General features: G+C 36.6%; 1 protein-coding gene across 1 annotated transcript; it reads right to left on the minus strand.

Annotated features, from left to right (window-relative positions):
- Positions 1-397: 397 nt before the first annotated feature.
- Positions 398-13,847, minus strand: fshr (follicle stimulating hormone receptor). The gene is given in 14 exon segments (NM_001201514.1): positions 398-1,813; positions 4,426-4,617; positions 4,695-4,876; positions 4,982-5,202; positions 5,542-5,727; positions 7,019-7,093; positions 7,189-7,257; positions 7,849-7,929; positions 8,955-9,029; positions 11,030-11,104; positions 11,176-11,250; positions 11,390-11,464; positions 11,891-11,962; positions 13,527-13,847. Coding segments are annotated over 14 exon segments (2,064 nt in total). The 5' UTR covers positions 13,679-13,847; the 3' UTR covers positions 398-1,279.
- Positions 13,848-17,983: the final 4,136 nt, after the last annotated feature.

The following is a 17,983-nucleotide window of genomic DNA, read 5'->3' on the forward strand; positions in this document are numbered from 1 at the left end:
CATAAGGTTCACACGCAACAGCGGCACCTGGTGGCTAAGGTGTAAAAATGCACCTGCACACTCTAAACGTCAGAGACATAAACTAGTCTGAGGAGCCAGGCACCTTCCTGCAGCTGCAGCCTTGAAACTCTGGCTTTCTTGTGAGTCTATGATTGTGTGTGTACATATTATCTTGCTGCCATATTCATCCTCCTGTAATAGCAAGATAACTGAGCAGCTGTATTCTCTCCTCCCACTACCACCCACCCACTCTGGTACACAGAGCAGATTTTGGTATGGTCACTTCATCCTTGAAAGCTTTGGATTCCGTGAAGGACAGCATTGCAAGATAAAGACCACTTTCTGGAAGAAAATAGGAATGAAAGCTTGAGAGAGAAGCAAGAATGTTTATAAAAACTTTACAAAATGTTAAAAAGTTTTATAAAAAAAACAACTTTACAAAGAGCAAATATACTCTATATATGAGAAAAATAAGTATGACAAAATGTCAAAACTGATACCACTCTGTTTACATAAAAATAAGAACTGAATATCTGTAACAGATATGAATGTAACAGACTGAATGTAAAATATTAGTAAAGCAGCACTTTACTTTGTCATAATAAATATTCTCCATTTCATCAATAAATATGAAATGAAAATGCACCATATGTAACACCATACAAACCTTTTTTATTTTTAGGTTTAATCATTTTAACTTGTAGCAGTAAAACTGGTTCATTTCTACTGGGACTCCAGATGGAAAGTTTTTTTTAGATGAAAAAAACAACTGAAATCAGGAGTTTACTTCTCCTTATACAGCCAAGATAAAGCCTAAAACTCAACCCATCTGGCATTTCAACCAAGCTAAAAAAAATTACAAAGGTATCCATAACCCAGTTATATCCAAACTACATTGCTTTAATTAGTTTTTGAATCATAAACTTTTAACAGTACTCCATTGGTGGTCTAAATTATTTCAAAATAAAAGCAGGCATTTCCTGTTTTGTGCTTGCACAAAGTCAGAGGTTAACAAACACAATTCTAGATAAAAATTTGCATCAGAGAAAACAAGATAAGGTCTTCAAAGAGGGAGGATCTGGATTGGAAGTTATCATTTTAAGCAGCAATGCAGTTTTCTAGGCTGAAAAAAAGGTAGCGTAATTTGTTAAACGTTAGTGTTCATAAAATGAAAAAAACGGCCATATGGGTTTCTGACCGTTTTGGCTAAAAGGACCACTACATCAATAAATACAGGATGATCCACTAAACTGTGTACTGGTGGATAGTTGGATGACAATCAGCACTCTTGTTTCCCATCCAGACTGAGAGTATTGGCCAAGGAGTACATCACACGGCTGCTCTTTGGTGAGGTCCAAGTTGGCTGCTGACAGGAGGAAGTCTCCGTCCGGTAGATCTGCGCTCGAGTCTTAAACAGGCCAAAGCGAGCCGCAAGGAGAAAGAAGTCCCGTCGAAAAGTACGGGTGAAAAAGGCGTACAAGAACGGGTTGGAGCATGAGTTGATGGGGTAAAAAAGGACCAGAAGGAGTTTGGAGTCTGACACAGTGATGAGTGGGAGCTTCAGGGCAGCTGAAATGGCGAAGAAGGAGACCGGTGCCATGCCTAGGAAGTCTGTGAAGATGAGGATGGCCATGCGCTGAGCCACCCGAGTGTCGGCATGAGCTGGAGCAGATGAGGGCTTGCGGTAGGTCAAGTAGATGCTGAGGTAGCAGCCACACACGCAGAAGAAGGCCAGGATGTTTAGGAGGAGAAGAGAAACCAAATAAACCTGGGAAACCAGAGATTCCACATCCATGGGCAGACAGACACTCACCTGCAGGGAAAGGAACAGAAACAAAATAATTATCAAGACCTTGATCCAGCAGCTCAAAAAATGTAAATCCACTTTCTAAATAGAAAGCTTAGCTATCATAATTCAGCTGGGAAAAGAATGGTGAATAAACGCCAGGCAACTATACACATTTCACTGAAAGGAACCAGGGAAAAAGGTGAAACCAAGAAACGGTTTATTAAAAAAATTGGAGCCACAGAGCACAAACCTGGCTCGTGTTCCATAAATAATGGCGAGTATCTTTTAGATGCTTTGCTTTAAGAAATGTTTAAAATTTTATGTCATATCCACAGATACAAGACAGGGCACCAAAACAGTTCAATATTCACACATTTAAGAATGTAAAAGTCTCGAAACAAACTCTTAAAACATGAGAACAAGAGAAAAAATCAAAATAAGAGCATAGAAAAGTCATTTGGTTTGACTGCAAGTTTAGACTTTAGCTAATGTGCAAGTTCACTTGCGTTGTCTGGGTAATTGTGTCTACATGTGCAAAGGAGATAAGGTTTAGTGGGCTTGTTTTGAAGACTTAGAGCAAAAAGGCAAAAAAGAAAAAAGAAAACAGAGTATCAGTCTGGAAGCCGGTCCACAGACATTATAGAAACATCTACCAGACAGCAGAAGGTAAAGGATGATGTGACTTGAGTGGGCGGCTTCTGTGTTGGTGTATCTTCGCAGACAGGTGGGGGGCAGGAAATGATGCGCTCTGCGATTCCCTCTACCTGCTGGACAGTGCTTCAGTCTGCCGCAGAGCGTCTGCTGCACCATTAAGGTGATGGAGGCAGTCACAGTGCCTCTGTAAAAGTCTGAAGTCTTCCTACAAAAGACAGTTTTTTTGTTCTATATTACAGCTCCAGAGCTATTTAGGGTTTTGTGAGATATTTGTTAAATTCAAAATATTCGTTTAGTTTTTTAAATCCAGCTACAAATGTACTGAATTATTTGTAAAATTTAGATTTTAGCTCATATCCATTACTTATTCAGCTGAAATCCTGAGGATTTCTTTATAATGCTTTTTTTTGCATTTCTTTGGATGTGTACACTGCAAAAACGGAATTTTAAGAAAATAAACCGATCCTTGTTTCAAGAATTTTTTTTAAACTCTCTGTCTTGCCAGAAAAAATAATCTTATCAAGAAAGTTTTTCAATAGAAAAATAATATTAGTTTGAGAAAACATGTCTTAGTGACTAGATTTATTTACTTAAAATAAGAAAAGACAAACTTTCTTTTCCCATTGGCAGACAATTTTTACTTATTTAAAGAAAATGTTCTAATTTTAAGAATTTTTGACTTATTTCTTGGGGGTTTATTTTTGCAGTGTCTACTACCTTTCTATATTTCACATGTTTCTATGCACTTGACTCAAATGTTATAAAACACATTTTTATGTAAATGGCCATCTTCTGATTGGATAGTTGGCCTTCACATTTCTGGCTTGACAGCCTACATGTTAAAACGGCTGCAAGGGGAGAGTAGGAAAGTATCTTTGCACAAAAAAACCCCATGTATTTACTCTCTGAATTTTCTCCTAGACATTTATATATTGCTTGCATATTATAGAAATACAGAAATCACTGATGTGTTGACAGAAATACTTCCCATCTTTTTCAAGATTAAAACTGTCAAAGCAGAATAGTCCAGACGTGCAATTAGATCTTCTGAAACACCTTCTGATGATTTTGCAGAGTAGATTTATTTCCATGAGAAACTATATTTGGGGGAAAAGACAAGCTGACACTTGACTCTCCAGGCCCCCTGGGTCTGTGGCTGTAAGTCCATCAGCTATTTTTTCCATTACTGGTGTTGCATAGACAGTGTTTTTCCATGTGTGCTCTCTCCTTACAACCCTCTCTCAACAAGAAAAGGACACAAAGGTAAATTGTGTTTTGGGGGGTTTCTAACGTTTTCTTGTAGCATTTTCTCATGATGGAGGACATATATTACGAAAATTGTGGTTAACGTGGCATTTCTGAGTATTTCATTGTTGTGAATCGGATGACAAACTGTTGTTGAAATGTTGTTGTGATGTAGGTGCTACAATTGGTGGGCCACAAGCTCCCTGCTCTGCTCCATTCACTTGTAGACGACTAGATCCATGTACGTCTTTGTTTTCCTTATCCGAGCTGGCATCTGGCTCAAAATTATACGGCTGGATAGGTCCAATATTGCTCGAAAGTTTTGTTTACGTGGTAGTGTTAGGTTGGAGTTGTAAGAGGCTGTAAGCTAGCGGGAAAGCATGTAAACAAATGGATGACAGGAAATGGGGACAGGCTTACTCTCTGCAAACAGTCCTTCCCACAACTCAGAGGCAGATTTCTGATTATCTACTGCCACTCTGCAGAAACTATTTCCTATAAAAACGACAGGTCTTTTTAAAATTAGGTGTAAAACCACATAATTATAAATAAAAGACTACTGGGAAGGTTTTTTAAAATAGATTTTAAGGTGGTGTAGTGAAAAACTGTTACGGGTTCTAACTCTCAGTTGTGAGAATTGAAAATGTTTTTGGAGTTTTAAAATAAAAATGTGGCATTTTATGAGGTTTTTTGAGGAAACTAATAGGTGGAATGTGCGATAGAAACAAAGTACCCACTTTGCTGTAACTGCTGACCCCAACTGTGGGCAGCAGCGCAGCGAGTGAGGAGAAGATCCAGCCCGCTGCCATGATGACACACGCATGCCTCATGCGAAGTTTGCGGTCGAGTCTCAGGGCATGTGTGATGGTGTGCCAGCGCTCCACCGTGATCGCTGTTAACGTGAACACTGAGAGCTCACTGGCAAATACCTGCAGAGGAAAAATGCTTTTGCTTTAAAAAAGCATTTTTATTCATGTTTGTTACAATGAGATCCATGCATACAGACCGTGAAAAAGCCTGCCGCACTGCAGCCAAGGCCTGTCTGCCAGTCAATGGCGTAGTTGTAGTAATGGCCGTGAGTCAGCATGTCTATGGTTGCTATGATGATCAGGTAGATACCCATGCAAAGGTCAGCAAAGGCCAAGTGGCACATGAGGAAACGAGGAACAGTCAGTTTGGAGCGACTGCCTGATCACAAAGAAGAGGAAATCAAAAGAGGAAACAAAACCAGTAAAAGTCACTCCAGAAATACAAACAACAGCAGTATTGGGAATGAGAGTCAAAAACTCTTGCCTAGCAATACAACGAGAACTACAGTGTTTCCCAGCAGAGCAAGGACGGAGATAATCCAGATGAGGACCCGCAGAGGGACCGGAGACATGATGTCCTCACAGGGGTTAAGGTTGTCTGGTGTTGGGCTGCAGGTGATGGAGGTGGAGTTGGAACAGTGATCCCTGTAGAAGTCAGTGATGTATTTCGCCATGGGATGACTGCATAGTGGGCTCCACTTTGATCTGGCACAAAACACAGCATTAAAGTCTGGCTGCTACATGGAAACAAAACCACAGCTCCACTTAAACAGTGGGTCAGGCGCTAATCAGTTTTACAGCTACATTGAAACCGAATTATTTAGACCGATTTCAGTTTTCTTCGTTTTCATGTATGAATCCTTAGCTTTGTCAGAGTCAACCAATAGGATGTAACATTTTTACATCCCCCAAGTAACATTTACAGCTGAGCAACTAGTGGGAACATTTTAAAGCAACAGATGGTGACAGTTTGAAGAGAAATGGTTCCTAGAATATTCTCTCTAAAAAAAACAAAAAACGGTTCGTTTATCTAGACATCTGTACCTGCTTCTCGGCTTGTTTTTAAAGGCGCAGCAGTGTGAGGGGTACGTCAGCTTAGCCAAGCGCAGTTTGGCGAACTGTTGAGGGGGAGGAAGGATTTTCAGGTGATAAGCAGATTCTGCCAACAGCTTCTTCAGGCCACTGATGATGTTATCGGGCAAAGAGCTGATGGCTGTTTCAGAGATGTCTCTGCAGAGGTAAACAGAAAAGCAGGGATAAAACAAGCATTTTTTAACATGTATTATGCTTTTTTGTTTTTTGTAAAGTTAAAGGAATATAAGGCAAAACTTAGAGTCCCTTTATTTGAATAAAAAAACATATAAAAATGAAATATGTCAGATAATCAAGCTGCTTTTGTCGTTCGATTATGGTTTGTGTTTTTATAATAATTTCCACAACCCTCAAAAACTTAAAAATCTCAAAGTAAACATCTAGATCAACATCCTCCAGCAGTTGACACATTTAGACACTCCAGATCCAGTGTCTGAGCATAAGTCTGTGGCAGCATCTGTAAGTGCGGATTTTTATGCAAAGACACATTTAAGAGACATTTTCACCTCCTCTGGGCCCAGCTTGTTAAAAAGAACTTTCCTATTGTGAGCTTAATCCAAATTCTGTGTCTTCTAAAGACTTAAATCCAGTCCAATGACTCACTGAAAGCAGTCGCCTCATTAGGGAAGCAAGGAAGACCAAAGCAGCTGGGCTGTTTCAGTGTCTTATCAAAAAAGCTTAAAGAAAATGTGTTGATTTTTGTAAAGTCAGATCAACAGCAGTTGATCTCAGTTTCAAATTAATAAAGTATATTAAAGAGAGTATGCGATCAATGCAACACAGCATTGATATGGTTGAATATACTCTACCAATCAATTTCATATTAAGATTCATTATGCAAAAAGCCATTGTGCTTTATTTTGAAAAGCATGCTTCACAAAATGTTTTAAACTGAACCAAATTAAGGAATATTATAATTTTAAATCATTATATTGACAAAAGTGTTTTTATTTTGCAAAAATAAAGGAAGGGGAACAAAATAGAAAATTATTTCTACTTTTTGTGCCCTAAATTAGGTGAACCTTTATTTATTTTATTTTGTGTTTTTTATATTTTCTATTAGAGCTCAAGTGATTTGACAGTAACTTTATGTTTGCAGTTTTATATTAATGCACACATTTGGAAAATAAACTCTGATTCTTGCTGCAAGTTATTTTTGTACAAATGATTCTGGAAAAAACTAATTAATCTAAAATAAATGCCAGAGTTAAAAGCAACCAATGAAGGAATTAAACTGAAGGGGGATCATTCAATTGCCAAATATCTTTTGGGTGAGAATGAAAAGAGAAAAAAAACAGCAATGGCTGCCCAATCACAAATGCTTTTTTTCCTGCTACAGCTAAGGAGGATTTGTATTTTTCCTACACAGGCCACATTTTCTCGTGTAGACGGAACAATGTAGGCATAAGATGTTGGAAGTCATTCTTACAGCACCACCAACTCACTGGAACCCACGAAGGCATCGCCACTGATGTGAGTAAGCTGTTTGTTGCCTTTCAGAGACCTGTTAGAGAGGAAGAAAAAAAAGACATGACATATTTAGGCTGACTATTTCTTGTAAATCGTCTATTCCCAATTGTGCGTCAGTCTTTGACTCACAATCTGTGCATCTTTGTTCCGTTAAAGGCGTCACTTGCCACCTCCCTGATGCCATTTCTGGTTAGCCGTCTGTCATCGGGAGGAGATGCCAAGTTGTGGTCACGTGGTTTGAAGACAGAACATTTCCAATGATAGGATGACACGCCAAATGCATTGTTTTAGTGCTCCTGTCTTATTGTTAACTAAAATTGTAATTTGTGCTGTTACATTTATTCTTTTATTTCCTTTGTAACAAACTTGTTCTCTCTTACATATACAGTTAATACACTTATATTAAATACGTTTAGATGGAATTTCTCTTGATTTTCTGTTATGTTTTTCACAAATGTATTATTATTTTTTGCAGCTGAGAGTCAAAGTGCACCATACATGGAATTTGAATAGCAATTGGAGCAAATTGCGCTTTGTGGAAATCCCAAATGTACACATTACTCCCTCATACAATAAAAGATCAGATGATTGCCTGTTTTAGAATGAAAGTATCACACAGAGTAGATGTTTGAACACATTTACAGCACTAAAAAAAGAACAAATTAAGAAATAGGGAAGAGTGTAATCCAAATCAAGGGATTTCAGGCATATTTCTCTCTGTCCATGACATGTCCTCTGGGGTCTGTATGTGGGCAGTAAATGTATAAATAGAAAAGATTAATTTCTTACATCTCTTCAACAGTTTGAGTGCAGAGGCCCCTGAAGGCATTGGCAGGGATCGCCTGAATGTGGATGTTGTCCTGTAAGTCACTAAGCAACACAAAGATAAAAATCACATCATAAATGTATGGGAAAAAAACCTGATAGGTATTTGTTAAAACAATTATGTAAACAGAGACTGTTTTGGAGGTATAACAGTATGTTTTGTTGACTTATTGTAGTGATAACCCAAGTATAGAATACTCACTGGTTTGCTTTTGCATTGCAGTTGAACTAAGTAATTTCTAAAAATTGACTAAGAGGTTTGTAGTATTTTAAACAGTGGACAAAATGTTCACTCATTCAGGAGTTCACATTAAATATTATGCTAATATGCAATGCAATATTAAACTGTCACCTTTGTGTTCAGTCAGTCACATTGTTTTTAAAAAGTTACCAACATCTTTCAGGGTTTTAACACAATGAACAAATTGTCACATGCATGGAAATTGGGAACCTTGGCAAATGTTTCCAGATCTTTGAGGAAAATCTGAGTACCGGTATGTTTTGTCCCCAATTCATCATACTAGAAAAAGATTTTTTTTTTTACACTCTTATTTTAATAGGCAAAACTTAACACAAAGATTTATGTGTACTTTTTGACATTTTGAACCAAACACAGAATGTTTTGTCCGAGCTGCAAGATTTCTTGAACATCTTAGAAGTGCAGCAACCCAAGGATGAGGCCCTGCTGTTCACACAATAAAAAAAGAAATGTTTGCAAACTGCAAAATAAATGTATTGTTTTTATAATTTACCATCAGTTGCAGCTCGCTAACATATTTTTTCACACTTTTATTTTTACAACTGTGTCCGTTGTAGTAGAAGTAGTGATTGGTGCATTTTTTACAAAAACACCAATCTCTTTGAAACGTTTTTGTCCTTTTGAAGTTAAAGTTTTGAAGTTTTTCTTAATATTCCCAGATATTTCATGCAGTCCATGTTTGCGTGATTAGATTGGAGTGCATTTTTGTCTCTGAATGCCTGTGTGTTCAGATGCTCGTGGGAATAGCATGTGTGGGTGCGTTTCTGAGCGTGAGTTTGTGGTTTATTTCTGTCTTCATGCTGACACCTACAACATGAAACGATGGACTGCAGAGTGGATCTTGGAGAGGTCCGGAAAAATCCTCAAACCCGTGTTGGTGATGATTCTGTGAAGATTGAGGTGGCAAAAGCTTATTAGATTCACAAAGGAGCTCCTGCAAAAATTCAGAGGCTGAAAGCAATGACATCTCATATCAATGTAGCAACTTTGGTAACAAGTCAACCAGAGAAAAGGTATGCATAATAGTGATTGAAAAAAAATCCAAAAAACAAACTAGTTTCAATCAAAATTTCAATAGATGTGTATAAACTGGTGTATAAAGGCTAAAATTCATGAAACTAATAATATTTATGGCATTGTTCTCTACTTAAAATGTAATAGTTTTCAAAATTGTTTTTTATTTTACTGAATTTCTTTCAAAACTTTGTTGTTCAGAAAATATAGCAATTTTGTAAATCCTTTCATTTTTTGTGTACTTTGTGTCTAAAAGTAAATTTAATTTGAGATTTTACCATTTTTTTTGAGTTAAAACATTTGAAACACCATGTAAACAACTGAAAAACTTTGGATGTTTATCAAATTTGATGTAGTTTGGGATTTTTTTCTGATAGAAGCCTCATAGATTATCATTACTGTGTTGTTATCAGTATGCAGCTGAATTGGGTGTCAATTTCCCTGAATTCCAAAATGTTAAAAAAGTTATTTTTCTTTTGATTAAAAAAATTGTAGTCAAAACTACTTTATTTGCCGGGATTTTATTTTTCTTTAGACCTGACCTTTTCCCTAAATTAATGGATCCCTCTGTATTTCCACATTAAGGCAGTAGAAAGGCTCACTCAGATAAAACTGTTTTTACATGTTACTGTGGCACTTTCTCAAGATGGTGGACGTATATAAGGAAAATTAAACTCTAGATTGCATTTCTGAGTATTTTTTGTGTTCAAATTGCTGTGAATCAGAAGCAAACAAAAAATGTTGTTGGAAAAAGAGCTCATAAAACATGCTGGGTGGACCACAAGGCTCCCTGCTCTGAAGCAAAGTGGACTTACTTTGTGCCAACAGTCCTGCCCACAACTGAGAGGTGTATTTCCAATAAACTACTGCTGTTCAGCAGACACTATGTCCTAGAAAACAACAAAGTTTTTTTGTTTTTGACTAAAAACATCATTAAAAGACCTTTTGAAATTGATTAAAAGATGATCAGAGAGGGCTTTTGTTGGCAGTTTAGCCATTGTAAAGTCATATTTTAGTGGGTTATATGGCCACATATTCACTCACAATAATATAGAACCACCTGTCTGTCAGCTTGTTTTTTGGGAGAAAACCGGCAAAGACCAGAGCTGGGGTTTAAAAATGACAAACTTGCTGTAAATAGACTGTGTTATCACGTCTAAAATCAATGTGTTGATACTGACTCTTGATATAATGTACCCTACTGTGACTCCATCACCCATTATATGATTATTAATGAACAAATGGCAGGCTTTTTAGAGTTATTGCTCAAAATCTAAGAAATACTATTGGGAAAGCTATATTCTTTTTTTTCTTTTGAAAGAATTCTAACATCTTTCTCTATCTATCCTTTTTAAAATGGTTTTCAAACAAGCACAAATTGTGAAACTGGTTTCAAGAGAAAGATTTATTTATGTATAACCTGCCCCCCCTGAGTTGCCCTTGTTTAAACATGAAACATCTCAAAACCTTTTTCTTCTCTTTACAGTGTTAAGTTGGTGTGCCCCAGTTTTTACAAATTGGGACAAGCCCAACAGAACTGATGACACTGTCCCTGAGGGATTTTAGAAATGCACCATCTCAGCTGTACTTTGAGTATATTTCAAAAGATAGAAACAAATCGGGAATGCGGGATACTGTGTTGTTAATTTCATAGCAATATATGTATATATATATTTACTCATGAGTATTTATTTATAAAAAACATTTTCACAGTTGTGACACTTGATTCTTTCGTTAAAGGAAACTAGGCTAATTAATAAATCATGTTTCTGTTTGTTTCTGCCTAACAAAATTGGGGGCCTGTCACCCAACAGCTATTTTGAACTTGAAAAGAAAAATAAAGTTTTGATTTTTCTCTCAATGAGTACTCACAAACGGCGAAGGCCCACAAGGCTCCTGAAAGCATCTGGGTGGATGGAAGTCAGGTGCCTTGACTTGGTTATTTCTCTGCAACACAAGCATTTATTTTTCAGGCACTTACAAAACAACTAATGCCAAGAATCTGCCTCAATACTTACATTTCTGTCAATGCTGGAAGATTGGAAAATGCAAAGGCTCCTATTTTCTTTAAAGCCATATTCTGAGAAATTGAGCTAAACAGAAAACAGATTGAAAAAATAAGACAGTAAAATTATATGATATGTTAATGTTTTTCAGTCTTCAAATTAAAGAGCCATTCCATTACAAGGCAGGAAAATAAAACAAATGCTCCAGCTTGTTAAAAATACTCACACATCGAAGAGCCGAGGGAGGTTTGCAAAGGCAGACGGACAAATACTCAGCAGCTTGTCGTTGTCTAATATGGTTCTGGGGTTGAGAGAGGCAGAGATGGAGGAAAAAAAAGAGAATTATGTGGGAAAATGTCTCTGAAGCTGCAGTAACATACTACAACCAAAATTCTTAGAAGAATTAAAACAAAAAATTAGAAAGAAATTATCGTGCAAGTTATAATTCTGTGTTTTATAAAACATGTCTCTAATTTAAAGCTTGATATCACCCCTGGGAGTCATTCCTGCAGAAAAGCGTACACATATTTTTTGCAACTTGTTATAAAATAATACAACTTATTTCAATCAGTATTTTTTTTTAAATTTGTACAATACAGCGACAAAATAAAAAAGTGGTCAAAGGCTGAAATATTTTCCTGTGTTATCAGAAAAATAAAAAGCAAACATGGAAAGTCCATATTTGATGTGTTGGGAGAAGAAACAGGAACATCAAACCAATTCTTACAGTTTCTCCAGGTGCCAGAGACCAGTGAAGATGCTCTGATCAATCACTGTGATCTGCGTCTGTTTTATGTTTCTGCAGATAGACAAAAGAAACCCACATCAGATCTATGTGATGCAAGAATGAACATTGCCTGGAATAATGATATAAGAATTTTCACACATGGCAGGGGCGCGTTTGGTATTCACTCGGACGTGTGAACTGAATTTTTAAATGCTTGTGATGGGTTCTGTTCTTCACTCCAGGGGTGTGTGAGCGTGCTGTTGAAGATTATTTGAAAAGAACATCCAATGCAGCGCTCTTGTAAATATTTCAGTTGTTCCTGAGCCTTGACCTTTGAGCAAAGCAGAGCAGATGGGAACACACGCATCGCCACCTGGGAGTTTGCAGCATATCTCTTGGGAATAGTCACTACTTTTGACACAAAGTATGTCCTTGCCTTCTGAGAATTGGTGTGTGTCAGCAGCACTTGAGTAGCTGCTCCTGTGGATTATAAAACTATTCATTATTCATGTGAAAATTCTATTTTTTGAATTGATTTTAAACTTTGTGTTTCCATCTTTTTGAGGCTTCAAGATGTTTTCAAATGTATCTTGCCAGCTTTGGGTGAATATTTAAGGCTAAATTGGACTTTTAAAGGTGCAGCTGCGCAGAAAAAAATCAAAATCATTCAAATCTAAAACTTTCAAATGAAGAGTGAATGATGAGGAAGGATTCTGATGTTTGCTCAAGCTCTGAAAAAATATTGCTTTTTCCAATTCATTGCCAGATTCTTCAATGTCCAGTCTCATTTGACAACTCAGGGTGAAAGAAAACCTGCAAATTTCTACAATTAGGAAAAAAAAAGAGAACTTGAGAAATGATAAAGCTAGATTGTCATGGGAATCTGATCACACTCTGCAGCAGCAGTCATAAAAAAAGAATTGATCCAAAAATTTAAACTTGGCAAAAGCAAAAGAGTAAGTGTACTATGTGTTGATCAGCTTAATAAATTATTGCTTTTTAACACTTTTATATCTTTTTTTTAGCAAACACCTTTGCTTTGTAATGCATATCTTACATTCTGTTGAATAGCCATTCATTTTTGAATTCTACACAGTAGCTGCATGCACACAATAGCAGTAAAGAAACTTATCAGCAAGAAAGAAAAGGAGACTAAACTCAGACGCTGTCGAGAAGCTGATTTAAAAAAAAATTTTTTTAAATAAAAAACCCACAGGATATCTGGAATTTATGGCTGCAGAGCAGAAGACTTGCATACATGTGCTCACTTGATAAATGTTTTATCAAATCAGCAATATCATGTCAAGATTCAACCAAAAGGAAGTGGGTACGTTTGAATTATTATGCATGGTGCCAAGATAGAAAATGGTGAATTGAAAATGCTTTTAGATCTGAGCTTCACAGCAGCTTTTTATTTTTATGATGAAATCAGCTACTAGAAGCTGCATTCTGTCAGTTTTATCACCTCCTCTTTAATTTGACGGCATTATCTTAGAAGTTTCACTTATTTACATTTTTCCTCATACTTTGGGTTAAGAACCATTTCTAGCTTTGCTTCTTAAAGAGGACTCTGTCATCTTAATTAACCGGCTTAATTAAACATCAGAGAGAAGTCTGTATATTCTTATTTACTTACACGACTGTGGAGTTGCTAGAGATGCTCCTGAGAAATGTGCTGAACCCCAATTCCACCTGGAAGCAGACATCATCTAATTCTGTTTCAGGCAAAGAAGCGCCTGCCATCTGTAACCTGAACAACACCAGCATCATCTGTATCATTACCACCATACTTTCAGTCAGCTTTTGTCCCTAACAGCAAAGAAAAAACCCCAAAGTTTTCAAATCTCTGTTTTTTTTCCTTTTTATCTTCCACACATATTTTCTCTGGCATAGGTAGGCTCTTTAGTGCAGCCCATGCTCCAGAACAAAGTGAATGTTTTCGCCTGGCTATCCGTCTGTCCCCTTGAGAATCCAAAGTCAAATCAGACACAGGAAATGTGAGGTGTTTTGGTGTTTTTGTGGAGTAGTGAATGTTGGGGGCGTGTGAAAGGCTTCAAGGGTGGATGAGGTTGTAGGAGGTCTTTTCTGGGTTGTGTTTGGTTACTACATTAAAGACGAATAATCTAGTAGAGGGCATAGATAATGTGAATAGCTAATGAAAAAATAATCTAAATGGATATTTTACCACTCATGCAAATCCTATCATTCAATTTGTCTACATCTGTTAATATGAGAAATCACTGTTTTTCCATGAGAACAATGATCAAATACGGTAATTTAGTTGTCAAAAGTTGTGGTGGCCCTGAAGTGCAAATGCCGTTAACAAATCACTCAGCACTGAAGCATTTTAAAGATCATAACTACATTAAAAAAAGAAAAACAAATGGTTAGAAAAACATTACATTTTTAGAAAAACCCAGAAATCAAAACACAATTAGAAAAAATAAAAAGGAAAAAAAAGAAGTGTTTCAAAAAACAAAAGTAATTTCCAGAAATCAAAATAAAATGTGAAAAACAAAACACAATAAGAAACCATGAAAGGCAGCTACTTTTTGGTTGAAATAATGGTCCCATAGTGCCTTATTTTTCTGTTTTTTATTTAAAAATAACTTTTTTTACCATTTCATTTTTAATCTTTGGAAGTTACTTTTGCTTTCTAAAATGTTTCATTCTTATTTCGTTTTTTTTTTTTTTTGCAATTGTGTTTTGGTTTCTGGAATTTTGTTTCGACTTCTGTAATCAAATGTTTTTTTTAAAATTGTCATTGTAATCTTTCATACGTTTGTGCAATGAGTAGTTTGTTGGTGTGATTTGCACTGTGCAGAATAAAAGCTGCATAAATGACAATGCAAAAAACCTGTACATTGTATAAAAATGTAATTTGAAATCTCTGTAACAGGATTTAAGAATGGTCGAGTGGTCAACAGCTCGCCAAGGCTGCAACACAAAGAAGCTCAAAGCAAAGGCTTTTGGTTCTTGGTTAAAAAAAAGAAAAAGGAAAAGGACTGATCAACTATGACATACAGGAAGCAAAGCATGTCATGGCTGTATACAAAATTTCATGGCCACTGGTTTTTTGTACTTGTTTTTATTTGGATTTTTCATTTCTAGAGCTTCAGGCCTGGGTTGAATGAATTTGAGGCTGCCACAGCTGCACTTTCCTATCCCTCTGAATAATTCTTCAATGAATTTCCCTTTAATGTTTTTTCAGTAAATTGTGCTCATTCCAGTTAACCTATGGCTCTCCATAGTGGCAAAACAATAACAAGTGACAAAACAAAAAGGTGACAGAGCAAATAACCTTGAAATAAAGAACTGAAAACCAGATTTTTACATATACTGAGGGCAATTAACTTAATAAAGATAGCTGTGGATGATCAACCTTAACTCGATGACAAGGGGACAACTCTAAACAGAACATGATCAAAACCAAATCCAGATGCACACATTCTCATTTTCCCTATATCCAACTTTTTAGGAAGTTTTTTGTAAAAAAAACAAAAAAGTATGTTGTGAAAGTAGAATATAATGAAACAGACCAATGTTTATATTATGATTGTTAGCTTAATTATGACATTACGTCATTGGATTATGACATGTGCAGATAACACAAAATAAAGACACATACTTTGGTACTAGTTTGTACACTATGATTGCCTCAAGTAAATGTATTTTTGGTGCTTGTCCTACTGGGGAAGGTCTATTACTTGTGCTGTCAATGGTTAGAGTCAGGGCTGACATGCAGACATATGAGATGCATTTGCAGGATGCCAATAAACAAACACCATTTTCAATTTTTTTGTATTTATTACGGCACATTGTTGGTTGTTGAAGAACTCAAATGGAATTGAGGTGGAGGCAAGATGACGAATACATTTCCATTTTGATAAGATTAATCAGAAGAAATTGTGATGATAACAGCAAAAGATAAGCAGAAACCAAAAGTATGGACTACACTCAAATGCAAAAACGAATTGAGGGCAAATGTGGTGATTAGTAACACAAACCGTGAAACCAAATGAACATTTACACAAAAATATACCAACTGTTGTCAAAACCACCTGAAAAGCTAACTTGTGATATTAAAGAAAGACCCAAATCCTTACACAGACTGAGATAAAGCCCACTGCACTTCTCTGGAGAAGTGAGCGTCTTAAATTAGGATTCTGGAAAACGGCACCCTCTCTGCTGCTGCTTTCTTTGCCAGCTTCATAACTTTTAAGCAGCTGTGCACCATGCATACAAATGACTCAAGGCTAGCTCCTTCATGACTAAAAATGGTCGAGATGTATCAGAATGAATTTGATTTAATAACACAAAAAATGCTTTAACAATGGAGTATTTCTCATTTGACTATTTTGACTACTATTTAGGTAGAGTTAAATGCTATCTTTAAAAAAAGTTAAATTCTATTTTTTCTGTTATTTTTGCTGCTTGAATGAAAGCTCCTGTTAAAGTTTAAAATAAATAAAGCAGCTATTGTTCTGTCTTTCATATAAACATGGTGTAACACTGTTTTGTCTCATATCTCATATTTGTGTTGAATGATGAGCACAGCATGATAATAATGAACAAAATACACTTTAAAAGCTCTCCTCTTTTGTAAGCAGGCTGAGCAGCCAGCTCACAAGGACGCACTAACGTGCTCAAAACAACACAGACATCTGTGGGGTGGCCTATTAAAATCTGATCCTTTTAAATTGGCTAAATTCTGCTATCCACAAGTTTTATGGTGCAAAGATAAGGACTGCTGCACGTGTGTCTGCTGCTCTGTGGGAACATCATTTGGAAGAGAAAAAAAAGGTCGTCCATGATTTAATCCAGAGGAAGGAGGAAAGAAAATTCAGCCTTGAGCTCCTGACACGACAACACACTCGCACGCAGACACACAAGTACTCTCTCCCACAGCTCCTTGCTTGGATAAAAAGAAACAAAGAAATTGAAAACCTCTGATTGGATGAAAATTCCAGCAGCTGCACAAACCTGTACTTACATGAGTTCGAAAATAAAATTGCTCCTGATGTTCCAACACGAATGGAGGGCAAGATGAAGAAACAACTTTGCTTTCTGTGAATGTTTCAACATGTAGTCAAATTTGAAGGTTATTCCATTTGATCTGCCTGCTTATGCATACACAAAGCAATTTTCTTTTCTTTTCAAAGAAAACATCACCCATAGACTATAGATTTTTTTTTTTTTAATTTACAGTTGGATTCTGTATTTTAAGGCAAAACTACTGCTTTTTTCATGCAAACAGTAACAGAGTGGAGGCATGGATGAAGGAATCCCAGTGTTGCAGCATGTTGTACTGATGTCGGAAGGCTGGGCTGGAACCCAAGGCCGAGAGACCCAGAGGCTATGTCCAAAAAGTGCAAGGTTATTTTTTTTAATTTAGTGGAGAACAGCTGTTTGTTTAGGCGAGCTGTGGTTGGGAGGGTGAGGTCACAGAGTGTAGCAACGAGAAGACCATATTAGACAATGAGATACTGCAAAATAAAATGTAAAATGAGGACTTCGTTTTTATCATATTACATGTTTGTGACAGGTGTTACAATTCTGAGCTGATGCTTTGGACACAAGGCCAGTGGAAAATCAGGAAGGTGGCCAAACAGCTTTTTATGGGATTGAAAAAGGATTACAAAAAGAGAACCAGAGACCCCAATTTAGCTGCTAAAAATTTTCAAAATGACACTTATTGTTAGGGCTGCACTATGGGATTGTGGTTAAGGACCCACTTCGATGAAAATTGTGTTTTTGGTGTTTTTACCGTGTTCTTGTGGCATTTTTCTCATGATGGAGGACATATATAAAGAAAATTAAGTGCAAATTTTGCATTTCTGAGTATGTCTTTATTGTAATTGTTGTAAATCAGGTGCAGAAAAAATAAATGCTGTTTGAAGAAGAGCATATTTGTGACCCAGAAAACACAAAGGACAGGCCACAAGCTGAGCTCTCAGCAATGGGGAGGGGAAGGGGGGGCGGTTGTTCTGTGCCAACAGTCCCGCCTACAACGCAGACGCAAATTTTTAATGAACTCCTGCCGCTCTGCAGAAACTATGTCCTTGAAAACAACTGTGTTATTTTTAAAATTTT

The sequence above is a fragment of the Oryzias latipes genome, chromosome 19, assembly GCF_053564925.1.
Source record: "Oryzias latipes strain Hd-rR chromosome 19, Olatipes_Hd-rR_3.1".
NCBI classification, from domain to species: Eukaryota; Metazoa; Chordata; class Actinopteri; order Beloniformes; family Adrianichthyidae; genus Oryzias; species Oryzias latipes.